Source organism: Blennius ocellaris (genome assembly GCF_963422515.1).
Source record: "Blennius ocellaris genome assembly, chromosome: 10".
NCBI lineage: Eukaryota > Metazoa > Chordata > Actinopteri > Blenniiformes > Blenniidae > Blennius > Blennius ocellaris.
In genome coordinates this window covers 11,409,842-11,432,189 of record NC_137659.1, presented here as the reverse complement: position 1 = coordinate 11,432,189, position 22,348 = coordinate 11,409,842, and the positions used below count along the sequence as shown (strand labels likewise).

Genomic DNA, 22,348 nt, shown 5'->3' with positions numbered 1-22,348 from the left:
CAAAACAGCTGCTTGAAAACTAACACACCTGCATTATAACAACATCCTTCTTCGCACTATGTTCATGTCATTCTCTCCGACCTCATATGACTTATTTCCACAAATCTATCGAAAAATCACAGTTTACAGGTGGCAATCGCAGACTTTTGTTCCCTCCCAAAAATTATGCTTTGAAAAAAAAAAAAAAAAAAAAAAAAAAGTTCACATGCTCTCTCTCAGAATAACATAAAGCAAGTATTCACACATCTTTCCACACTTGGAAGCTGAAAGTCAGCGAGCAGCAGGAGTGAGCGAGTGAAAACCATCAAACACTTTTCTCCTCCTCGTGTTGTCTTTAGCTTCCTGCCTGGACTTGGCTGGGTGTCGACGTCTTTTTTTCTTAAGTGTAATCACCTTTAAAGAGCGAAGATTGAACAGCGAGGGCTGAAGACTGGACTGAAAGGCTGTGCAGCAAAGACCTAAAGCGAAACCGGCTTCTACCAACAGTAATGTTATCAAAGTGTTTAAGAGTCCACAGCTTATATATTGCACATTTCTACTAATTTGCGACTGCACTAACGCCTACTGAGAAACAAGAAGTGGTAAAGAGGCGGGAGTATCACAGCTGAAATTGGCTTCACGTGGTTATTCCTAGAGTTGCTTTTGGCATTTCCTATTTCCTAAGAGAGCCTAGATTTAGACGAGAGAGATATGTACAAGGTGCAAAGCCTCAAGTGGTCGTCAGGAACGAATAGCCAAGGTCGTGTTAGCATGTGACGTTTTGAAAAGTTGGGTTTACTTTCAGGGACGAGGCTCGCGAGATAAAATGCAGCAGCTCTTTTGGTTTTTGACGACTGAGGTCTTTGCCTGCATGTTGCCTCTGTGAATTCATCCCCACCACCTCTGATGGCAGGAAACACCCAAACAGGAATACAAGCTGTGACGGTGTCGCTCTTCCTCAGCATTTCAAGATTTTATATTTATTGCAGATGTGCGTGCGTGTGCGTGCGTGCGTGTGCGTGTGTGTGTGTGTGTGTGCGTGTGTGTGTGTATGTGTGTGTGTGTGTGTGTGTGATGTATTCAGTAGACACACAGGTCTGGAAACTTCATCTCGTAGACGGGGACGGACTGGTGCTGGGGGTGTCCTGCTGAGATAGAAACCACTCCGGACGGGCTCGGGGGAGGCCTGAGCAGGAGGGGAATAGAGAGTTTTATGGTACAACCATGGCGAGTAGCTCTATCCACATCATGTAGCAAATATCTGCATTTGAATGGTCTCACAAATGTGAAACAAGTGCCTCCACCACGCCCACCAGCAGACTCTTGAATCGAGAACAAAGTACAAATATAGCAGAGCAAAGCAACACATGATAATTTCCCAAATTAAACCTACATGTTACCGAATTAATATATTATAATGCATAAACATCATTGAGAAACTCATTTGAAACCCCCCCCCCAAAAAAAATAGCTTTCTGGTTTTAGCAAAGAAGTTTCTGAGAATTTTTCTCATCTGCGCAGCTCATCCCACAAATGCATTTTTCCTCGAAATGTGGCTTTCCAATGTGATAGGAGAGATCGTCAAGAAGTGTTGTGGCAACATAGAAAATAAGATACCAAACGCATATGGCCTTACTTTTTGTAGAGTTAATTAAAAATCAACCAAAAATTGAAAATAAATAAATAAATAACTTACCGGATTGTAAGTTCGAAGATTTGTGCAAGCCGGTCATGCAACATCGTCGCCTGAAGAAAGACGATTTTCAAAGTGAACAGGAGGAGAGATTTATTTCCAAGTGGAATTCATTGTTTCGTTACAGAAACCCACCTTGGACTCGCAGTGAGCAGCGATCTCCTCAAACGGTGCTTTCTGGAACTTTTCCATCACCTGACGCCTCTTCTCTCTCTCCTGCTCCTCCAAACCAGTCGTATCTAAAAAAAAACAAAACAAAACAAAACAAAACAAAACAATATGACTGCAGATTTCAAGTGAGGAAGATTTTAATACAGCTTTCTATGGTCAGAGATAGATTAGGTCTATTCACATCTTGAATTAAAAAAAAAAAAAAAAAAGGTTCCTGGAGATGAAAACAGCTCCTGACTGAGGGTATACAGACTCACTGCTGGGTAAGTGTGACACTCACAGAAACTTCCAAGTTTCTGAAACTATTCACAGAAGAGCTCAGGACAAATATAAATTTTAACGTCCTGACACCTGGAAAATCACAACATTTTGGCTTCCTATCACAAAACCTCAGGCCAGACTGCTGAGGCGCTGCAGGAATACATGAATGTGAAGATAGGCGATAGATACAGATGTCACCCACCGATGGCCTTCTTCAGAGTCTCGAACGTGATTTCCTCGGCCAACTGGGACTGCAGAAACATTCAAGAGTAAAGTGGCGTCAGGCTGCAGTGAACGCCGACGACAAAGCAACCAAATGTGCACACATGGAGGATTCTTCTCTGTATAATGTTTGAAATCGAGTGTTTAAACCTGACGATCAAACTGACCTTATCGGGGAGGCTGTTGGACATGATGTCCACCTGAAGGGAGATCGTGTCCACAAAACTCTTCCTCCGGGTGAGACGGTCTTCATCTGCATGAGCAAAGAGACGTCCCAGTCAGAGATTAACATCACCTAATTTCAGAATTTACTTTTCACTACTTTAGCACAAAACAGGGCAACTGCAGGGGAAAGTTTGTCGACAGCCAAATAATAGGTAGACATTTTAGCTCTTGGTTTTTTCCAAGCAGATAAATTAAAATGCCTTCATCATGTATCTTTTTCGAACCAGAGGAAAAAGTCTCATGAGACAATAAAGCAGAACGTAATAGTCCTCTCCTGATGCAGTAAACATCAGGGCCTGAATTACACAGGGTGTGGATCAGGAATTTATGAGACCGACCGACGGGTGTGACGATGTTTGGAGTGAAAAGCCTCTGGTCCTGAAAACAACAATCACAATTATGTACATTTGTCCTGTTCACAGGTTGTAGATTCATCTCTGTGACGCAGGACCGAAAATTGACGGTGTAATTTCTTCTGTTAGTTTGGGCTTTGGCAGTTTTGAGTGTGTATTTCTAAAAATCCCTAATCTCTTGACACACGTTTCCATGGTGACGTCCAAACCAGTTTGTCTTGCTGACTTTCTATAGTTAGATTTTGTATGTAGGTGTGTGTGAAGCGTTGTCATTTTCTTCTTTGTCATTTCAAAACTTCATTATCTAACTCCACGTGCTTCGCTCAACACTTTGTGTGTTTAACCACCGGTTAAGACAGAAGCCAAACGGAAGCAGTCAGCCACGTGCCGGCGTCGTGTCAAGGTCACCTGATGAGGATCAACAGCGCCGACCAGACGAGGGGCGACAAAGAACCGAGCAGTGCACTGAACTGGCTGTGCGTCTAAATCACAGTGACCTTTGCTGTGCACTTTAAGCTTGTTTTGACTCATCAGCGGGCCCAAAGGCACAAAGGAACAAACTGATAGAAACAGACGAGGTGAGAGACGCAGTTATCTGGTTCATATTCAGATTATTTTCATTCTACTTAACTCGATCACTGCAGAGTCAGAAATCTGAAAAGGCATTCAAAAACTTCGGGTTGTCTGAAATGCAGCAGCCAGACTGAGAATTAAACTCTCATTACATGGTTTTTAAAGACCTGGATGTGGATAAAGAATCGATTTGAAGATCTTAATCATGAGCTTTGAATTAATGCGAGAGCTTCAGGCAAGAATCTCATGTTTGTTTATCTAAATCAGGGGTTTCAAACACATTTCAGCTCAGGAGCCACAAACACCCCAGCTTCCTCTTGATTGGGCCAGACAGGTAAAATAGTGCCATAACAACGTTTACATTCAAACTTAAAAATGTGTTTTTGTTGTTGTGGCGCAGATTATATGAGATGAAAATGTCTATATTGTCAAAGGAACCAAAGAATCACTACCGAAATTTACTACAATCTCAACCTTCTTGTGCGAAAAACAGTGAAATGTCAAAAAAACAGTTGCATTATGCATGTTTTCATAAACTAGCTATATTTTACATCAGTATCACCAGTATCCCATTTCAGCTCTCAGTGTTGTGTCTACCAAAAATACATGTTTTCTTTGTAAATTAGGCAATGCTTGGTGGTTTATTGGGCCAGATTTTCGGGCCTTATGTTTGGAATCCCTGATCTAATTCATATTATCTTCAAAGCTAATTTGGGAAACAGCTACATGTGCATGATGGTATTTTGGATATTTACCTACATATTTGGCGATAAATAAATACTATTTTGTAAAACATACTAGTGTTCGTCAAAGAGATGGTCAAAAAAACACTTGGTGTCCTTTAATACAGCAATAAACCAGTATGAATTCATCATATAGTGAAGAGCTTCATCTGCCCTTAAATGCAATGAAGTTCATGAAGTGAAAAAGAATAGAAAATAATCCCTCTAAAATATACCAGCTTTGAAACACACAGGACTTTGCACTTCAGACATGATGTAATGTTCAAACAGCAAAAATGGAGTTGGACGCACCCAGTAATGTAATAACTGTATAAATTATAATTAAATAACTTAACCCCTATTTATTTGTTTAAAAAAAAGAAAGAAAAGAAACTGAAGCTTTGAATTATAAAAAAAAAAAACTAACATTCAACAGCATTACGAGCTAACAGGAAGCAAAACTGTAACATTCAGTCGACATTGATCATCTACATGCAGAACATGTACTCACCATAACAAGTCCAAGTGAAATGCAGGCAAAACAGTTTCTAAAATCATCATCACCTTCAGTATTTTTATACAGTCTGATGTCTGCAGGTTCTAAAAAGCTAAAATACAGCTAACAGCTTCTCGTGATGTAAAGGTGTGGGCTTGTTGGAGCCTGATATGCAAAAATGACCCAAATTGTTATAAAATATAATGTAATAAAACCTGAAATGTAATAACTGGTCAATAACGTGACAAGACCCGTGCCTGAAACTTAAACAATTTTAATATTAGATTATGGGGCAGGCAAAAATATTTTGCCCTAATATCCTATATCATCATAAACTGAGTCCATTAAATGGTTTGGACTTGAACTTGGAGCTGCTTTAATTTGAATAACATGGAAAGAATGAGTACTAAAAGTTTAGACTTTGTTTACACATACTGTATATCTATATACAGTGTATGGTATTTCTAATCTCCTTCTCTCTATAATTTGTAATCTATTTCTCCAATCAGCAACATAAATTCTGAGTATTAAACATATTAACATCACATTTAAAGTTTTGATAGATCTTTTTGCATTAGATCCAGTTATTATTGGATTTTATTACATTATATGTTATTGTTGTTGTTACATTTTGGGTCTTTTTTTTTATGAACTTTATGAATTTATGAAATTTTGAATATCCTACAAATAACCTAGTTCCAACATCTTGTCCATATTATACTCTTACAGAATTACAGTTTTATCTAAACAAATCATCATTTGCATTCTTATTTCCAAAAAATAGATGAACGTGTTTGCGGCGGATGGAGAAAGGGTCAGAGGGTTCAATGGCTGGGGGAAGGCTGGAAAGAAAACATGTTCACTAAACTGACCACCGTCTTGGGGAAACTACTGACTATATTCTCTCGGAATGTGAAAAGTTCTATTTTTTTCAGCTGCTGAGGAGCGCTCCACCGCTACGTCTATCCAGGGAGGTGGGAACTACAGTCACGTCACTCAACAGCCGAGCCATCTGCGGTTACCTCTGGATGTCTGCTTGCACCTGTGGATGATTTTTCCTACAGTGTAAAGCACTGGTGTCATGTGAAAGCATGGTGGGGAGAAGAAAACAGAAGCACGCTGTCCATTAGAGCAAAAGCGAGCTCACTACTAGCCCTCTCATCACTGATTCTAGTGATGAGACTGGTTCTAGAAATAACTGCAATAAACTGTAATATAGAACAGTAAAAAATGTGAAATGAGAAAGAGAACTAAAAGTTTTTAGTGTTTTTTTTTTTTTACTTTAACTTTTTAAGCTGTTAATCCTGCTATACTGTATGAAAAGCATCAGGAATACAATGCATGTATGAATGTAATGCAGCACATCAATTCTTTTTTTTAAATAACTTCTTTACTGTCACATTTCTATGTAAATACCTTTCTTATAAGACTCGACAAGTACCCCTGTTTAATCCTGCTTGTAAATCATGCATATCAAAACTCATGAGTTTGGGAATTTAATACATTTGATTTACTCTGTTTGGGGATTAATTTGACAATTATTTTTTTTCTAAATCTATGGCTGATATTTTACAGTTTTGAACCCCTCTTTTACATTATGAAACACTTCTTTGGCAGATCCTATGGGTCATACCTGTAACCTGGGGGATGTAGGGAATGGAGAGTCTTTCCGAGTTGTATCCTGGTCCCGCCAGACACTCTGCCATGTCAGCCGTCTGGAAAAACAGCTGCTTGTCATCCTTGTCCAAAGATTCAGGGAATCTGGAAGAAGATATTGATGAACACCATCATCCAGGTTTGATCAACAGATGCCTGACGATAGTGGACTTTCACAAAAATCTGTGAATGTTTAAATGAGTTTTCTGCTGAGGGAAGAGGACCTGGCATCAGATTATGACATCATATCTCAGAACAAATGGCATTATAACAGAAAACTGTGGAATTATAGTGGCACAATGACAGAAAACCCTTCACATGACAAAAGAGTCACAAATAAATACCATACATGTGAAATGGCTAACAGTGAAATTATTACAGCTCATTTCTAAAAAAAATACATCAGCGCCAACATCCATACAGAAGCACCGACACACGAAGGTCAAAAAGGTCCAGCAAATATGCCATTGTGATTGTGCACAATATGATAGCTGCAGATTTTCATTACTAGGATGAATTAAAAGAAAAATCGACTTGTTCTAGGGAAAGAAAAAAAAAAATCTCTATTTCCATTAAGAAAGTACTTATGAAATTAGCAATGGATCAATACTCTGATTTAAGAGTTTTGTTTTTTGAACCTTGACAGTCATTTCCTTTGTGATTTGCAATGGCCTTCACTCCAATATTTTCTTAAAATCAGACTTGTGCCTCTGTGAACGTAAAAGCAGATACTTACGGGCACTTGTCTCTGAAAATGTGCTCAGGCAGAAGATACGGCGCATCCAGGGTCCTCAACTCAATAACCTGGAGATGAAACCCCAAATATAATAATTTTTTTTTTTTGAGAAGAAGAAGAAGAAGAAGAAGAATGACAAACATGAACTATCGAATAACTCCAAAGATGAAAGAAAACATGAAAACTTCAGCTGTGATGTTTGCTCATGTTCAGTGGATGTGAGGCTGCACCTTGCTGACGTGCTGACAGAATGGCGGGTTGGCGATCATCTGGCTCAGGAAGTTGAGGTACGCCGCCACCAGCGCGTTGATGCCGCAGCGTATGAACATTGGCATGTTCTCCTCATTAGCCAGAGCCATGTCCTTCACAGACCAGTCAGAAGATGTGTATTAGTCCTAACATCCACCAGGCAGAAGCCAAAATCAAAAACCACACACAAATTACTTGACCGCCTGCTGAGTTTCGTGGATTTCTGAAGGTTGACAGGCTGCTCGGTGGTCCTGGAGAGAGTTCAGGGGTCTTTGAAGCATCTAATTAGAGCTGCAGCTACTTGGTGATGTTTGATCGCACACTGTGAGGCCATGATGACCCGCGGTGGACTCTCCCACTTTTCAAATTGCCCCCCCCCCCCCAAAAAAAGGCTCCTCGTACAATTTGCAGGTGCGCTTATCTTTTAATCAATGCCCAGCAAAGCTTTTCTCCGAACTCTTAAAGGTCGCTGGGAGGAGCATCTGCTGTTTTCACACTGTCGCTACAAAAAGGTCGTTGTCAAGGTAACGACCGCACGGTGACTGCAAGCATCTGATTCGCTGTCGGTCTGTGGTGGACTTCTGTGGTCATCATCTTATCTGGGTTTTTTTTGTTTTTTTTTAAATCACTGTTTTTAAATCACTCCATGTAATTAATTATTATTTGGACTCAGTCTGACCTGTGAACAATTTTTGAATTTGAATTGAGAAATGTTAAGAAAAAAAAAGAAGCAAATGCTGCATTAATTAAAGTCTGGAAAATGGTGATATTTTTTTGAAGGCCGTTTTCACATAAACAATGAGAGATTAAGAACTCATTCAATCAAACTTATAATCAAGTTTTGCTTTTAAACAGCCACGCCCTCTTTACGCACGGCAGCATACCTTCAGAAATAATCCATTTAATTCCCATATTTGCAGAGTTTAATTGATTTCATTGATGCAAATTAAAAATCTTAAGACATTCATTGTGGAGGAACTACAGTTAAATGGACAATTACTGAAATTTTTCACTTAATCTAAATAAAGCTCATCTCTACGTGCCATTTTCACTGAAGATAATGGAAAAGTTGCATCCAGTAACTAAACAGCAGTATGTTGCGATAGCGTTTGTATTTCTGGACGGTTTGCAGATGAGTTTTTAATAGATACAGTGAGCTGGAAATGAACACATGGACTTCAATACCACTATATCAGAAAGATATGAGTTTTTAACCTCTTGCAATACTGTGCCAATATATGTAATATGTGCATAATATTGTGCCTTCCTGGAGCTTATTCCAGCTCTGGAGCTTCAGGTTTCTCATATTGTGGGTCAGGCCAATCACTTTATTTCCATTCTGTTTCTGTGCTTTTCTAACCCTAAACAGGAGATCTAAATGATTCTGTTAAAATGACTTATTCCCTCCCACACTGAAGAGATCTAACACATTATGGAGCTTTTCTTCCAGTTCTTTTGGAGACTAAACTGAATCTCTGAAGATTCAAACAAATTACAACACCCATGGGGGCAATAACAGAATCCGTACTTATTTTGGGGGAGTCCTTGTCGTTTATATAGTTTGTTGTTTTTCATAGAAGCAAATAGAGAAATGAAGTTGCATTATGTTGCATCCCTCTCTGTCTCAGAAATGTTCAAGAAGAAGGGAAAATGAAGTATTTCCTTGGTTGATCCTATTTGTTATCCTCCAGTCAGTTAGAGATGTGCTGAATAAGAATGAAGACGTTCATGTGATGGTACACATGCTACCATTGATCTCACGCGTGTGCACGCTTCCATTTGATGTATACCGCTGTGACATTTCAAAAGATCAACCCTGTGATGTGCAAGCAAGCGGCCGGGCTGAGTGTCAGTGCATGCAACAGATTGACTTCACACCTTTTGTGTTCCATGCAGGAGGCTATTTTTTTTTATTAATCAAAAGTCTCAAAACATTAAGCACAATGACACACTATGTAGCCTGATTGTCAACCACTGAACATTCAAAAAGAAGTATAACAAATATTTGGTTGGAAGTCCACGATCCATTAATGCCATCAACACTACCGTGCCCACCTTCCTAACAGTTATTCTGTCAATGCCTCTTACCTTGTTCGTGTCACGTTTATAAGGAACGTGCATTTGTAGGATGAGCAGCAGAGCAGAGTTTGTGGCTTAAAAATAATTTTTTATATAATAAACACGCTTCCCAGTGCCATAACATTTATTGCTGGGAAGCATTTCTGAGAACACACATTTTTTTTTCAAGCAAACGCACATTTGGTGAAATAATTATCTCTCTTATTATTCTTATAAATACTATTAGAAAGGTGAGGACAGAGAGTCGTCCCTCTTCTGAGACTATTTGAATTAAACAACATCTACTTGGCTTTACCTTAAATGCTCTACATTGTGCTGACTTACCTGCAGAGCGATTGCAAGCCGAATTAGGTCGATGACCACTTCTTCATTCGCCAGCTCGATGGTCAGAATGGCGAGGGTGGTGAAGAGGAGCTCAAAGTTTTTGTGGACGTTGTCTTCCTCTTTGCAGCCCAGGTAGATGTGACGATAGAGCTGCTGGCCATGCTGAGGGGACATGAGAAGAGAAACCAGACAAATGAAGCACCTGGCTATAACAAAGGAAGATGGTGTATTCATGTGGGGAATGTCACATATACGTATATTCCTTGAAATCTAAAGAGGAAAAAAATCCACGCATATTTAGGATGAAGCATTCTTTTAGAGCTTATGTGAAATCTAGAAAAAAATGACTACTAATAGAGTAATAGAATAATAGATTTTTACATGTAGAAAAAAAAAAAGAGAATTTTGAAAGTTTTCCAACAATTATTGATAATTGGCAGAGGTCAAGAAGAAAAATAAAGGATTAACAAAAGCGATAAAGCGAACACAAGTGCAGGTTTTTAAGAGGGAACTGTGGACAAATGAAAGAATGTAACTAATCACAGTATCTACACGAGGCGCTAACAAACATATGCTCCCTCACTAAAGTGCTTGGAAAGCAGTAGCGTTGCGAGCGAGCAGGAGCTGGGCCAGACGGGATGCAGCCGGCGGGGACACTGCCAACATATGGAGGTAAGACTCGGGGTTCCTAGGTTGTCCCCCATAACAAGCAGCTCTGACTTTACGCCCCGCTGTTTCAGGCAGAGCGGGTTCAGTGCGGAGCCAACTTCAATGACCCAGAAAAAAAAAATCCTTCCGGGGGTGGAGGCCTTGGTCGTCAGGTCAGCGCTTTACACCAGACGTGGTCCGGCTGCCAGCCGTAACTACCGATCTTAATCTTCAGAAATTAAATGATAAGAGTGGGAAGTGATTTTGGTCTTTATTAATATTAAATAATTCTTTTTTTTCACACAAAGCATCTTTGAAATATAGTATAAAGATGTGACGAATGCCTCTAATAAGATCTTTAGTTCAGAATATAGTCTTTTACATTGCATGCCTGTGGATACCCTACTCAGGACTTTTAGGTTTCCATGAACCTCTCACCAGAACAAGCATCATAAATCTACATAAGCCTTTTGTGTTTAAAATTGTGACAAACAATTCTAATATCTTTTTAACTTCAGCCAGTATCACTGAGAAGAAAAAATGTTGTCCGGATGTATTTTGTTTACGGTTTACGTATGCAGGCTGAAAAAGTCTAAAGATATGTTTATTTGTGACATTTCTCCTGCTGAATAGAATTCTTAGAAACAAAGCCTACGGTTTTAATACATTTTAAAACGATACCATAAAAGAAAATCATCAAGCATGCGCGTGTGTGTGATTGCCAATACTTAACGTGCAAATATACCCAGAATAAATGAAACTGGAACAAGAAGAAGTGTCTTCTACTCGTTCCATTTTTCTGACATTTCACTAACCAAAAAGTTAACAGCTTACTCGACAAAATACTCAGCGGATTGGATGCTTAATTAATCGCCCCCATTTAGAAAATATTCTACTCCACAGCGGCTCTATTGTCCGTGATGTGAATGAAAAACCTATTGTGCTCGGAAATGCAAATACCAGTGAAAAGATTAATCCTATTAATTCTGAATCGGCCTAAAAATAACCCAGTGCGTCTGAGGGCTCTGCTGCCAGGGGATGGTCTTTATGAAACAAATTAAAAAAAAGAAAAAAAGCACAGTGCCAAGGCCTGGATCCTGCATTTGTATGTTTGACATTGCAGTTAATGGCAAGAGGAGGCCAATGACTTCTATTCATCACTAATGAATTACACTTAGATCCTGTCAATGACAGATCAGAGCTGCTGATGACTGCAGTTAGTCTGAATGCTGGACATGATTTTGAAGGAGCACAAGCACATCTGGCTGCAGCTGCAGCCTTGCACATGATCTGCAGGAGCAATTCACAGATTATGTTAGGATTCATTGGGAATGCTTGTGTGGACGTGTTGATTTGTCTGCCCTTCTTGTATTAATAACAAGTTGGAGCAATTATTAGTTGGGATGAATGAAAACAAACAATCTATAATTTGTGGAGACTTCAACATAAATCTCTTGAATGTGTCTAATCATTCCAGTAGTTCAGATTTCCTAGATTTAATATATTGCAGAGGCCTTTATCCAACTATTACCAGGCCTAGCCGAATAACCTCCAACTGTGCCACATTAATTGATAACATTTTTGTTAATATACTTGATAAAACTGTCAAAAGTGGTCTTTTGATAAATGATACAACTGATCATTTACCCATATTTGTAACTGACTTTTGTAAAGTGAAAACAAACAAAGAAAAGTGCCCCAAAGTCATTCGGTCCAGAACTGAGGAAAGACTAAATAAATTTAGGGATGATCTTATGAAAGAACACTGGGTAAACGTTTATAGTACAAATAATGTAAACAAAGCTTATGAGTCATTCCTAAAAAAGTATCTATGGTTATATAATAAAAATTGCCCAACAAAAATACGGTATGATATAGCAGGAAAAAAAAAAAATAAACCTTGGATAACAAAGGGTATATTGAAGTCTTGCAAAATGAAGAACAAGCTTTATCGCGACTTTGTAAAATATCAGACAATAAATGCAGAAAAAAAATATAAAGCCTATAAAAATAAGTTGACTGCTGTAATGAGACGTGCAAAGAAAGATTATTATACAACCTTGTTAATGGAAAACAAAAGTAATATCAAAGGAATGTGGAAAGTCTTAAGGGAGGTTATGGGCGGTAAAATAAATTATAGTCAGCCACTATACTTAATGAATCAACAGAATACTGAGGTAAGTGGTGAAAAAATGGCTGAGGAATTTAATTCATTTTTCGTCAGTGTTGGCCCAAACCTGGCCAAATCTATACCACTACATAACGAAAATAAAAGCTGTACAGGTGAAAGCAGAGTCATGCAATCTCTATTTCTTGGCGAAGTCAGTGAGAGTGAAATTATTTCTACTGTCTCCAGATTAAAAAGTAAACATTCATGTGATAGTGATGGCTTAGATATGTACATTGTCAAAGAAACTATACATTGCATTGTAGGACCATTAAAATATGTTATCAATTTGTCTTTTAATACAGGTTTCTTTCCAGATAAAATGAAGGTGGCTAAGGTTGTCCCCCTTTTTAAATCTGGTGATAGGCATAGTCTTACAAATTACAGGCCTATATCTTTGCTTTCTCAATTTTCCAAAATTCTGGAGAAGCTTTTTGTTAATAAATTTGACAATTTCCTTGAGAAACATTCCTTGATACATGACAATCAGTTTGGGTTTCGAAGCACCCGCTCAACAGCTATGGCTTTGATGAAAATCACGGAGGACATTACAACAGAATTGGGGTATAAAAATCACACAGTTGGAGTTTTTATTGACCTTAAAAAGGCCTTTGACACGATCGATCACGGTATATTGATATCTAAATTACAGACGTATGGTATTAGAGGTGTAGTGTTAAACTGGATTAGTAGTTACCTAGAAAATAGACAACAATATGTAGAGCATATAGGCCATGAATCCAAGTTAGAAACAGTAAAGTGTGGAGTCCCTCAAGGCTCTGTGCTGGGGCCTAAACTCTTTACTTTATATATTAATGACCTCTGTGAGGAATCAAAGATTTTACGTTTTGTTCTTTTTGCGGATGATACAAATTTTTTTGTATCAGGGAAGAACTTAAGAACATTAATGAAAACTATTGAACAAGAAATGGTTCAACTTCAGAAATGGTTTTATAAAAACAAATTGTCCTTAAACTTAAGCAAAACTAAATTTATGTTGTTCACAAATCAACAATGCCCTGAAAGTGTTACTTTGACTTTAAATGGAATAAGTATTGAGAGAGTGTCAGAATTTAGGTTTTTAGGAGTCCTCATTGATGATAAATTTAAGTGGAAGTCACACATAGCTTACGTAAGAAATAAAATTTGTAAAAACATTGCAGTTTTGAGTAAAGTAAAGTTTATGTTGAATTATAAGGCAATGAGAATCCTATATTGCTCCTTTATTTTGCCATACTTAATGTATGGTTTGGAGGTATGGGGAAATTGTTATGTTACAAATTTAATGCCCTTATTTATTTTACAAAAAAGGGCTATAAGAATAATTAATGGAGTTGCTCCAAGGGAACATACTACAGAACTGTTTCTGAGGTCAGGACTACTCAAATTGAAGGACTTGGTTTCTTTACAAACTTTATTAGTTGTTCACAAGGCAAAACACTGCCTGTTACCGCATGGACTGCAAGCGCTTTTTACAGTAAACAGTGAGACAAGCAGAAGAAATAATGACTTTAAACAACCTTTCGCAGGAAAAACCCTTAAACAAATGTGTGTTTCAGTATCTGGTGTGATACAGTGGAACTCTCTAGAAAATGATCTAAAATGTTGTTCAAATATTCTTCAATTTAAATATAAGTATAAACAGAGGACACTTAACTTGTACAGAGACGAATGTGAAAAACGTTAAAATTTACGACAATAATGATGATGATGACGGTGGTGATGTGGTGGTGCGGCGGTGGTGATGGGGGCGGTGGCGGGACTGTCTGGTTGTGTGGCGTGTACCTATGCATGCGTATGGGTGTGTGTGTATGGGTGCATACGGGTATGCTTACAGTATATGAAACAAAAGTATATTTAAAAAAACATGTAAATGTATGTATATGTGTGTATATGTGTATGTGTATGTATGTGTATATGTAATTGTTGTTTTTTTGTTGTTGCTGTTTTTTACATCGGTTAGGCCATCTAGTTTGTACGTTTTTCTTCAAGAATGGGGTTGGAGTTTATAAGATTTTTTTCTTCATCCAACTCCTGTTCTTCTTTTCATGGAATGTATTGTTTGTTTGTTTTTTGTTGGATTGTTGCTTTATTTTAGGTTGCATTACCTTGAAAAAAGAATAAATAAAATGAAATGAAATGTAATATCCTGATAAAAAAACAAAAAAAAGAAAAAACAAACAGACGTTGCCACTGCATTAATTTCAATTGTGGTAGTAAACATAAACATTTATGTTTTAACATTTGTAACTACCTAAAGTCCTTCCGTCAATAAATTATCAATTTGAACTGAATGATGTTAGAGGCTGTGAATGATTGAATTCGAATACAAAACCAAAGAGGCAATAAAGCTGTGGTTGTTTGTAGTTTGAATGTTAAAAATCAGTTCAGGACATAACGGCTTTAGATTCTTTACCTTCTTCATGAATGCAACGTCTTGTTTAGAAATCTTCTCTCGCTTAATTTTCAACGCTGCGACATTGGGAATGATTCTGCAAGAAAGACATTTGAAAAAAGAGGAAAGTTAGATTTACTTTTGGCAAAAATCAAAGTGGATCCTAATCAGTAAGTGATGCACCTTATGCCGCGGAGCTTGGCACGGTTGTCATGGCGATCGATGATATTGTGCAGGATCTCCAGCACCAGCTGTCTCAGCTCACTGTCCTCCATCAGAGAGATGGAGAAGAGCGGGTCCAGGAAGGGGGGAGGCAGCGCGGCTGCCATGGACTTGGACTTGAAGCCGGAGGTCACCTGAGGTAGAGGAGAGAGGTGAGGGAGAGGTGAGGGCCGACTTATCACAGCGTGATAAAGTTAATCTATGGGAGGGAGTGTTGATGAGAAAACAGCAGTTCAACGGAGCTTAAAGGTTGCGTTTGCAAGCAGCTTAAACTGTCCAAATGCTGACCTTTTCTGCTGCGTGTCACTCTGACGTGATGATTCATGATGTGTGTGAACAAGACGAAAGCTTCTATCCAACCTGATAGTTATCACATTGACTTTACGGGTCATCACGCGCAATTACTCTGCCTTAACTTGCACTTGTGTGTGTGTGTGTGTGTGTGTGTGTGTGTGTGTGTGTGTGTGTGTGTGTGTGTGTGTGTGTGTGTGTGTGTGTGTGTGTGTGTGTGTGTGTGTGTGTGTGTGTGTGTGTGTGTGTGTGTGTGTGTGTGTGTGTGTGTGTGTGTGTGTGTGTGTGTGTGTTTGTTACCCGAGGCCACGCAGTCGGCTTGAAGATAAGAATTCTGGATTAAAGTCCATTTGTCTGGTGTCAAAGCGGACACAGAGACTTCAGGGTGTCTTCATTTCATGGCGGTATAGATGATAACGTGTTAACCGAGTGAAATTATGTATCAGACCCTAAAATTGAACCTGCTGTTGCAACCACATTGGCAATAAGCTTCAGGATGACAAGCAGCCTTCCGACAACCGGGTTCCACCCCAGGAGTCACCAGACACCAGAGATCGCACACCGACGCTGCGAGAAGACACACTTTTCTCATTACCTCCCCCCCCACACCCGATCCTTCCACTGGTTGGCCGCATCTGCGGCTGAACGCGTTATAAATATTCTGACCTTTCACCCCTCCTCCAGCTGTACTGAGAAGCAGGTGGTGGCGAGCCGAGGGGAGACGAGGACAGCTGGACGCCGTCAGAGAGCGCTGTGAGGAAGGAGAACGGACCGCCGCAGCGCACGAGGCTGTAGGAAGGGACTGAGCGTGTGTGCGACACTCCCGGTGCACCTGGGCCTTCTTATCTGAGAGGCGAGGGGTCGCTCAGTGGAGCAAATAATATACGAGAAGGAAATGCTTTGGCGTTGATATTGAGTGTTCATCATGAAAACCGTTGGAAGTGGCCGGTAATAAATGGATGATTACGACGTTGCATAAGAGGAGAAATGTCACCAAGAGGCAAAAATACACTTCTTGAAAAGGGCGAGCTGAGAGTGAAATATATTTTATAAAGCTGAATGGGAATAACACACTTTAGAACCATTTATAATTATTTCATGGCTGTATTTGTGAAAATCTGTTTCCAAAAGGCCTTGCCATTTTTGGGATGCCATTTGAGGGCAGTGACATTGATTTTGCATTTTGGTCATGCACAGAACAGAAAATCTTTATTGAACTGTAATTCATATTCAACTTACTTCAATGACACCTACACGTTTCGTGTTCGTTAGGTTTAGGGTGCAACAACAATTCTTCAAATTGGGTTGAGATTTAATTAGAAATCTGACGATGCTAGAATACAAATTACAAAACTACTTTTCTATTTTTCTGGTAACAGTGGACATACAGGGGAATCATTTCAAAATACAATCATATGTGATCATTTTGGTATCCTACAGTAACCAGTTAATCTGTAAGAGGGTACATTACTTTTTCCATACTTCTTGAGGTTAAACACTTCATTGACAGAAAGGACATATTCTAGTTATTTAAAATGAGCAAGTTACATTGAACCTTTAAAAACTTTATCTCAGTATTCTTTTCAAAGAAAATGAATGCTCAAACTCAAAAGCACACACATTGGGCTGGTGATACAATTCAGATGAAATGCAGCTCTGGTTTCTTCAGTCATTTTGGAAATAATTTTTATCTTCCCAAATTAAAACTTTTAAAGGGAATTTCTGGTGATTTAAAGTCCAGTAAGGCGATCTCATGTCTCAAATGTCACTTAGTCGGCATGAATAAAAACCCAATTGATTTCGACTTTCAAACTAACTGGTAAAAACTGAAAATCCAGGTGAAAACTGTGACCTTTTACCACTGGGATCTAGAGACCGTGTGAACTGAACGCTATACAATTCCCTGAAGAATTTCCCGAGTTATTACAGTAGAAAATGGGAAAAACCACAAGTCGCAGTGACCTTTGACCGCCTGTGATCAGTCCATCCTCCCACCGGAGATGACCTTCGTGTCAGGTTTTTAGAAAGCCCCAGGAGGGATTCCTGACGCGTCACCTACGGCATATTGATGCGGCTCAAAGGCGAACAAGGACACGTAAAAACTACGGCGAAAAACAGAGAAAACTCACCATGATGAGGGAGCTGAGCAGCATGGTCTGGATCCGCTTGGTCCCTTGATGCCTGAGTCACACAAAATCAAGGTATATTAGAACATCAAAAAAACACGTGACAAGGTTTGTTTTGTTGTTTTTCTTAACTATAAATGTGTACTTAACCATTCAAAGTTAAGAAAAAAAAAGTTTTTTTTTAAATCCCCAAATTTCAACACACATTATTTGAGACGCGTCTTGTAATTTAAGGTTAACTACAAATTGTGGTTTAATTGTATATTCTTTTAACTTACACTGATGTAAAACCCTTTCCAATATTACACTGAAAACAAAGTACTCTTCCTCAAGGCGCTGTATGGGCATGATGTAGAATTTAAGACAAAAGAAAAAAAAACAAAGAAAAAAAGTTTCTTCGAAGTAACTCTGGGTCTTTAACAAGACTTGCATCAAATTCTTTGATACGTTTCTTAAGTGTGAGTCAGTTTGAAGAAGAACAGAAAGGTTCCGAGAAACTTATAATTTTTTTTTTTTAAATGCTGACAGATTTAAGTGTGCTTAAAGAACAGTACGGTCAGTCCTTCACTCAGGAACAAACTGCAGAGTCAAATTTCTTTCCCTCAGCAATTATACAAAAAGGGGAAAAGAATGAAATTGGAGGCTGGGTGAGGCAGTGCTCATTTGATTTGGGATTATCTCTTCTTGCGTTCCTGAGACCCGAGGGATTAGCTTGTTTTTCTTTTCTCTTCTTTCTTGTCTCACTGACCCAGAAGCTGATTCCACTGCAGGGGGTCCAGGATGTGAAGTAAGGACAGATTAAAGGTAACATTATCTCCAGGTGAAGGTGTGTGCGCACGCGCTTATTCCCCCAAACACCGGCTGCTGAAATGAAACGTGGCTGTTGTGTTTGACGTCACAGTCCATCAACAGAGATCAAAGTGAATGAATGAACAAGGCGTTCTCGTTAGGGATGGGTACCCGAATTCTGTACTTTTATAGGTACCGACCCATCGGCACCACTGACTCATGTAAAATCAAACAGGACTATGTTTCGGTACACATCGTTGCGACTGATGGAGTGGAAGAGGAGGCAATTTTCCGAACCGGACTCGAACACAGATTTGTATGTTTATATATTTAGAGATAAATATGTTAAATTGAAAAAAAAAAGTGATATTTTATTGTTAAACAAATTAACATTTATTATCACATAAATACACACAAAAGTATCTAAAAATTAGTAACGTTGGGGACTGGTATCGATTCTCAGGCACCAGGGACCCATCCCTACTTCTTGTTGGATTTTAGATGTTGCTTTGGTAATGGTCCAGTTGAAAAAGAATGCGGTTGTTGTCAAACTGCTTAATTTTGAAAAACCAGCAGCAGTGACTGTCGACTATAATGGCAAAAGTGGAGACAATAGGGAGGCAGTATGTTCAGACGCGAGAAGACTTTTGGGAGCTGCATGTTGGAGTGAGTGTGGGAACCCTGGGGTGCTTGGATAATGAATGCGTGACTCACCCGATCTTGACTGTGTCCAGGGTGTGGCAGGGGGTCCCGTACACTGGCACTTTACCCATGATGAACATCATGACTTCAGCTCGCTGGTAATCTGGCAGATTTCCACCAAAGAAGCCTGGCAGGGAGGGATGGCACAAGATGCACAAACAAATGAGTCAGAGCTCAAAAGCAAACATGTAATGGATAAGTCAAAGCACATTACGTCCTCTCTTTATTCAAACGCGTATGATCTCCGCAAGCAAAACTTAATAGGAAAAAAAACCCCAACCAAATAACAAAACAAAGTCATCTAAATATGTTCATTTCAGCAAACAGAGATGACGAGAGGAAGCTGTACCGATGGTCTGGATGATGGCGTTCTGGACAATCCGCTCATCGCTCTCTTTGCCGCGGCCGGATGAGACGCTGGTGCTGGAGTTCCTCCTGGAGCTCTCACCCAGCTCGAAGTCCACGCTCATCCTCAGGTGTTTGAGCAGCGTGTTGAACACCTCCAGCACCGTGGGGCCTGGCGTCACACATAGGAGCACATTAAACTACGTTCACTTCACAAACGTAAAGGTCATCATCTGGCGGCCGCTGCGTTCCTTCAGTTAGACGTTGATCATTACCAGTAGTCTAATAAGAGGTGGATAACGGCCCTTTTGCCCATCTATGGAACTCATGAGATCAGGTAGCAATTAGCAAGCTGATACAGTTTGCAGCAGGCGTGTATGAAACCCATATTAACTTTATTAAAGCAAACATGATAGTCTTGAAATATTTCAGTAGATGGACTCAAATATACAACACAACATTACACCAAATATGTTCCTAAATCAATACAGGGCTTAATTCCTCTGATGTTATTTAATAGCTTTTTCTGAATACCTTTTCCTGCAGATACCCGTACACTGACGACTGCAGTGCACAGTTGGTTTGTTCGTCCTAATTCACTCTGTCACAAAAAGCAACACCTCAGATTATCACAGAGTCTGTGCCAACTGGCTCACCCTGTCTGCCTGTGGCACAATGAGGCTTCCACTCATTTAACTCACACAAAAAATGTTGGTGTCACATGGGACGTGCTTTTTTGAATACATTTAAAAAAGAATACATTTCAAAATATATAATACGCGTTTGTACAACCTTCCCAAATGATCCAAGTCAAACCATGGTTAATAGCTATTGATGTATCGATATGTGTCTACATCTCTGAGGTATGGTCACATTTTGTGAGGTTGGAGCATTTTTTTATTTATTTTTTTTAACCCCCAGAACGTATCAATGTGAGTTAACAGATACAGACACATGCCTCATGTTGTTAACTAATGTTTTGGTCTGGGACGCTGTAGCTTTACAGGAAATAATTGCCGCAGAGGCGACACGATTTCAACAATAGATCAATCACACAGGAGCGCATGTAAACCATGACAAGGACAAGCTGTGCATGTTTGTGTACTGAGTGACTTCTGAGCACCGACATCTGATCTGATTATCCTTGAATCTGAGGCGACGGCTGAACGCACAGTGGTAGAAAAATCTATTGAAGCATCTTAATTAAGTCATCTTAGTTGTAGTATTTTGGGATATAAAAACACAGCAAGAAAACAGAGTTTTTTTTTTTGAAGTTATCTCCATTTTTGTTTGCTCTTAAGCTTGGTTTGAGACGATATCCATGTGCTTGTTTGTAGGGGCCAAAACTTCCAACACAGTTTGGAACTGTTTCTTTAACATCTACTCTACAGCAGCACGTCACTGTGTGCTACTCTACACACCACCAACACTCAGCTACACCGTCACAACACGACCCAAATCTGCTACCTCCTGCACATCCTCGAGCTGTCAGCTGGAGGCATCGAGTGCTGCACAGAGTGACCAGAAAAACAGAAATATAAAATATTTTCAGAGCTCCCACGTAGTCAGAAGCCCTGTAATCCTGCAATGTGTTGTACTCCTGTAATGAACAGTGGGGTATTTCTCACACAGCAGTCACAACATGGACAACAGAGTAATAACACTGTTGTGTGTTATGCCAAAATAATAAATATTACACTTCATTATGGTACAAACCTGAAAGTAAATTTGTCTCACTTCAGTTATTTATACAAAATCTCAAAATGTTATATATACTGAAAAGATTAAAAAGCTCAATATATCATCTGGTATTTCTGTGTTGTTGGTCTCTCAGTGGAGGTTTAGCTGAAAACAATACTAAGTCTTGTTTCTATACACCTGGTATTAACATGCACCTCATATTAACATTTACACACCAAAAATATGTGCATTAGATAATCAGGAAATACAAATACCATGAAGATTGAAGTATTATTGCAAAATGAATATATGTCAATTAAAAATATTGAAATGTATTCAGAAAAATACATCAACTGTTGTCACTGGAGTTGTCCCTGCCCTTATCATATCGTATTGCATCGCATAATATCTGATCAAGTTATCAAGTGCAGTAACAGGGGTCTATTCCTCCTCCATTCCTTGTGTGATTATTAGAGAAACCACAGAGGTTCATGCTGTTTTCAGAAACTTTTTTTTACATTTCTTTTTAATATCTCAGACTTGTTTATTGACCCAGAGCAGTAAGTGTTAAGTGTAAAAGTAAAATAAGTAGCCATCATGCTTTAATGTTTGGTGTGTAATTATATATGCGCTATTTCATAGTTGTTTTGTTTCTCTTAAATTTGACACTGCAGCAAGAGCTTAAACAATACGAACTTGAAGTTTGATTCCATACTCGATATCATGTTGCAAGCGAAGTAGAACCGAGTACATTGAGGTGTTTCTACGATATAATTATACTGTCACTGTGCTTGTTAATACCAGGCATGTTGGAAAGTGGGTGTTTGCACAGTTTATTTTTAGTCTGAATGCATCCACATCTCCATACTGTACCGAGCCACAGATTGGGAGCAGTCGAGGTTTCACTTTCAAAGCTGAATATGTCGCTTCTGTTAGACTCTTGGATCATTCCTTCCCACGGGGAACGTTGTGATTTTTTTCCCCAGGCGGAGGCACAGGGTTGGTAGAAGTAGAGATTAACTTGTTAAATGGTGAATTCACCCAAAGAATGCTCAATAATTAAAATAAACATGTATTTTCTAATCAACAGTTTGTTTATATCTGTCGTTTCCTCTTCTGAAAAGGTGACAATCCCATTTTAATTTAGCTAGCAGGCAATTAACACGTCCAAACACATGAGCAGACTGAAAGCACAGAGCTGAAGAAGGAACGTGTCAAGATGAGAAACACATCAGAACCTGATA

At 39.1% G+C, this 22,348-nt stretch overlaps 1 protein-coding gene across 1 annotated transcript in view; it reads right to left on the bottom strand.

Moving 5' to 3' along the window:
• Positions 1-409: 409 nt before the first annotated feature.
• The window catches only part of efr3a (EFR3 homolog A), a 93,597-nt gene continuing 71,658 nt past the window's right edge, over positions 410-22,348 (bottom strand). Inside the window, exons 11-25 of the mRNA XM_080503023.1 lie at positions 19,429-19,596; positions 19,092-19,206; positions 17,592-17,643; positions 15,133-15,305; positions 14,971-15,046; positions 9,740-9,901; positions 7,318-7,449; positions 7,088-7,155; positions 6,329-6,456; positions 5,718-5,768; positions 2,494-2,579; positions 2,307-2,355; positions 1,808-1,911; positions 1,676-1,725; positions 410-1,165 (exon numbers count right to left, since the gene is read on the bottom strand). Coding sequence (XP_080359149.1) covers positions 1,060-1,165; positions 1,676-1,725; positions 1,808-1,911; positions 2,307-2,355; positions 2,494-2,579; positions 5,718-5,768; positions 6,329-6,456; positions 7,088-7,155; positions 7,318-7,449; positions 9,740-9,901; positions 14,971-15,046; positions 15,133-15,305; positions 17,592-17,643; positions 19,092-19,206; positions 19,429-19,596 — 1,520 coding nt within the window. The 3' untranslated portion in view covers positions 410-1,059. The remainder of the gene's footprint in view (positions 1,166-1,675; positions 1,726-1,807; positions 1,912-2,306; positions 2,356-2,493; positions 2,580-5,717; positions 5,769-6,328; positions 6,457-7,087; positions 7,156-7,317; positions 7,450-9,739; positions 9,902-14,970; positions 15,047-15,132; positions 15,306-17,591; positions 17,644-19,091; positions 19,207-19,428; positions 19,597-22,348) is intronic.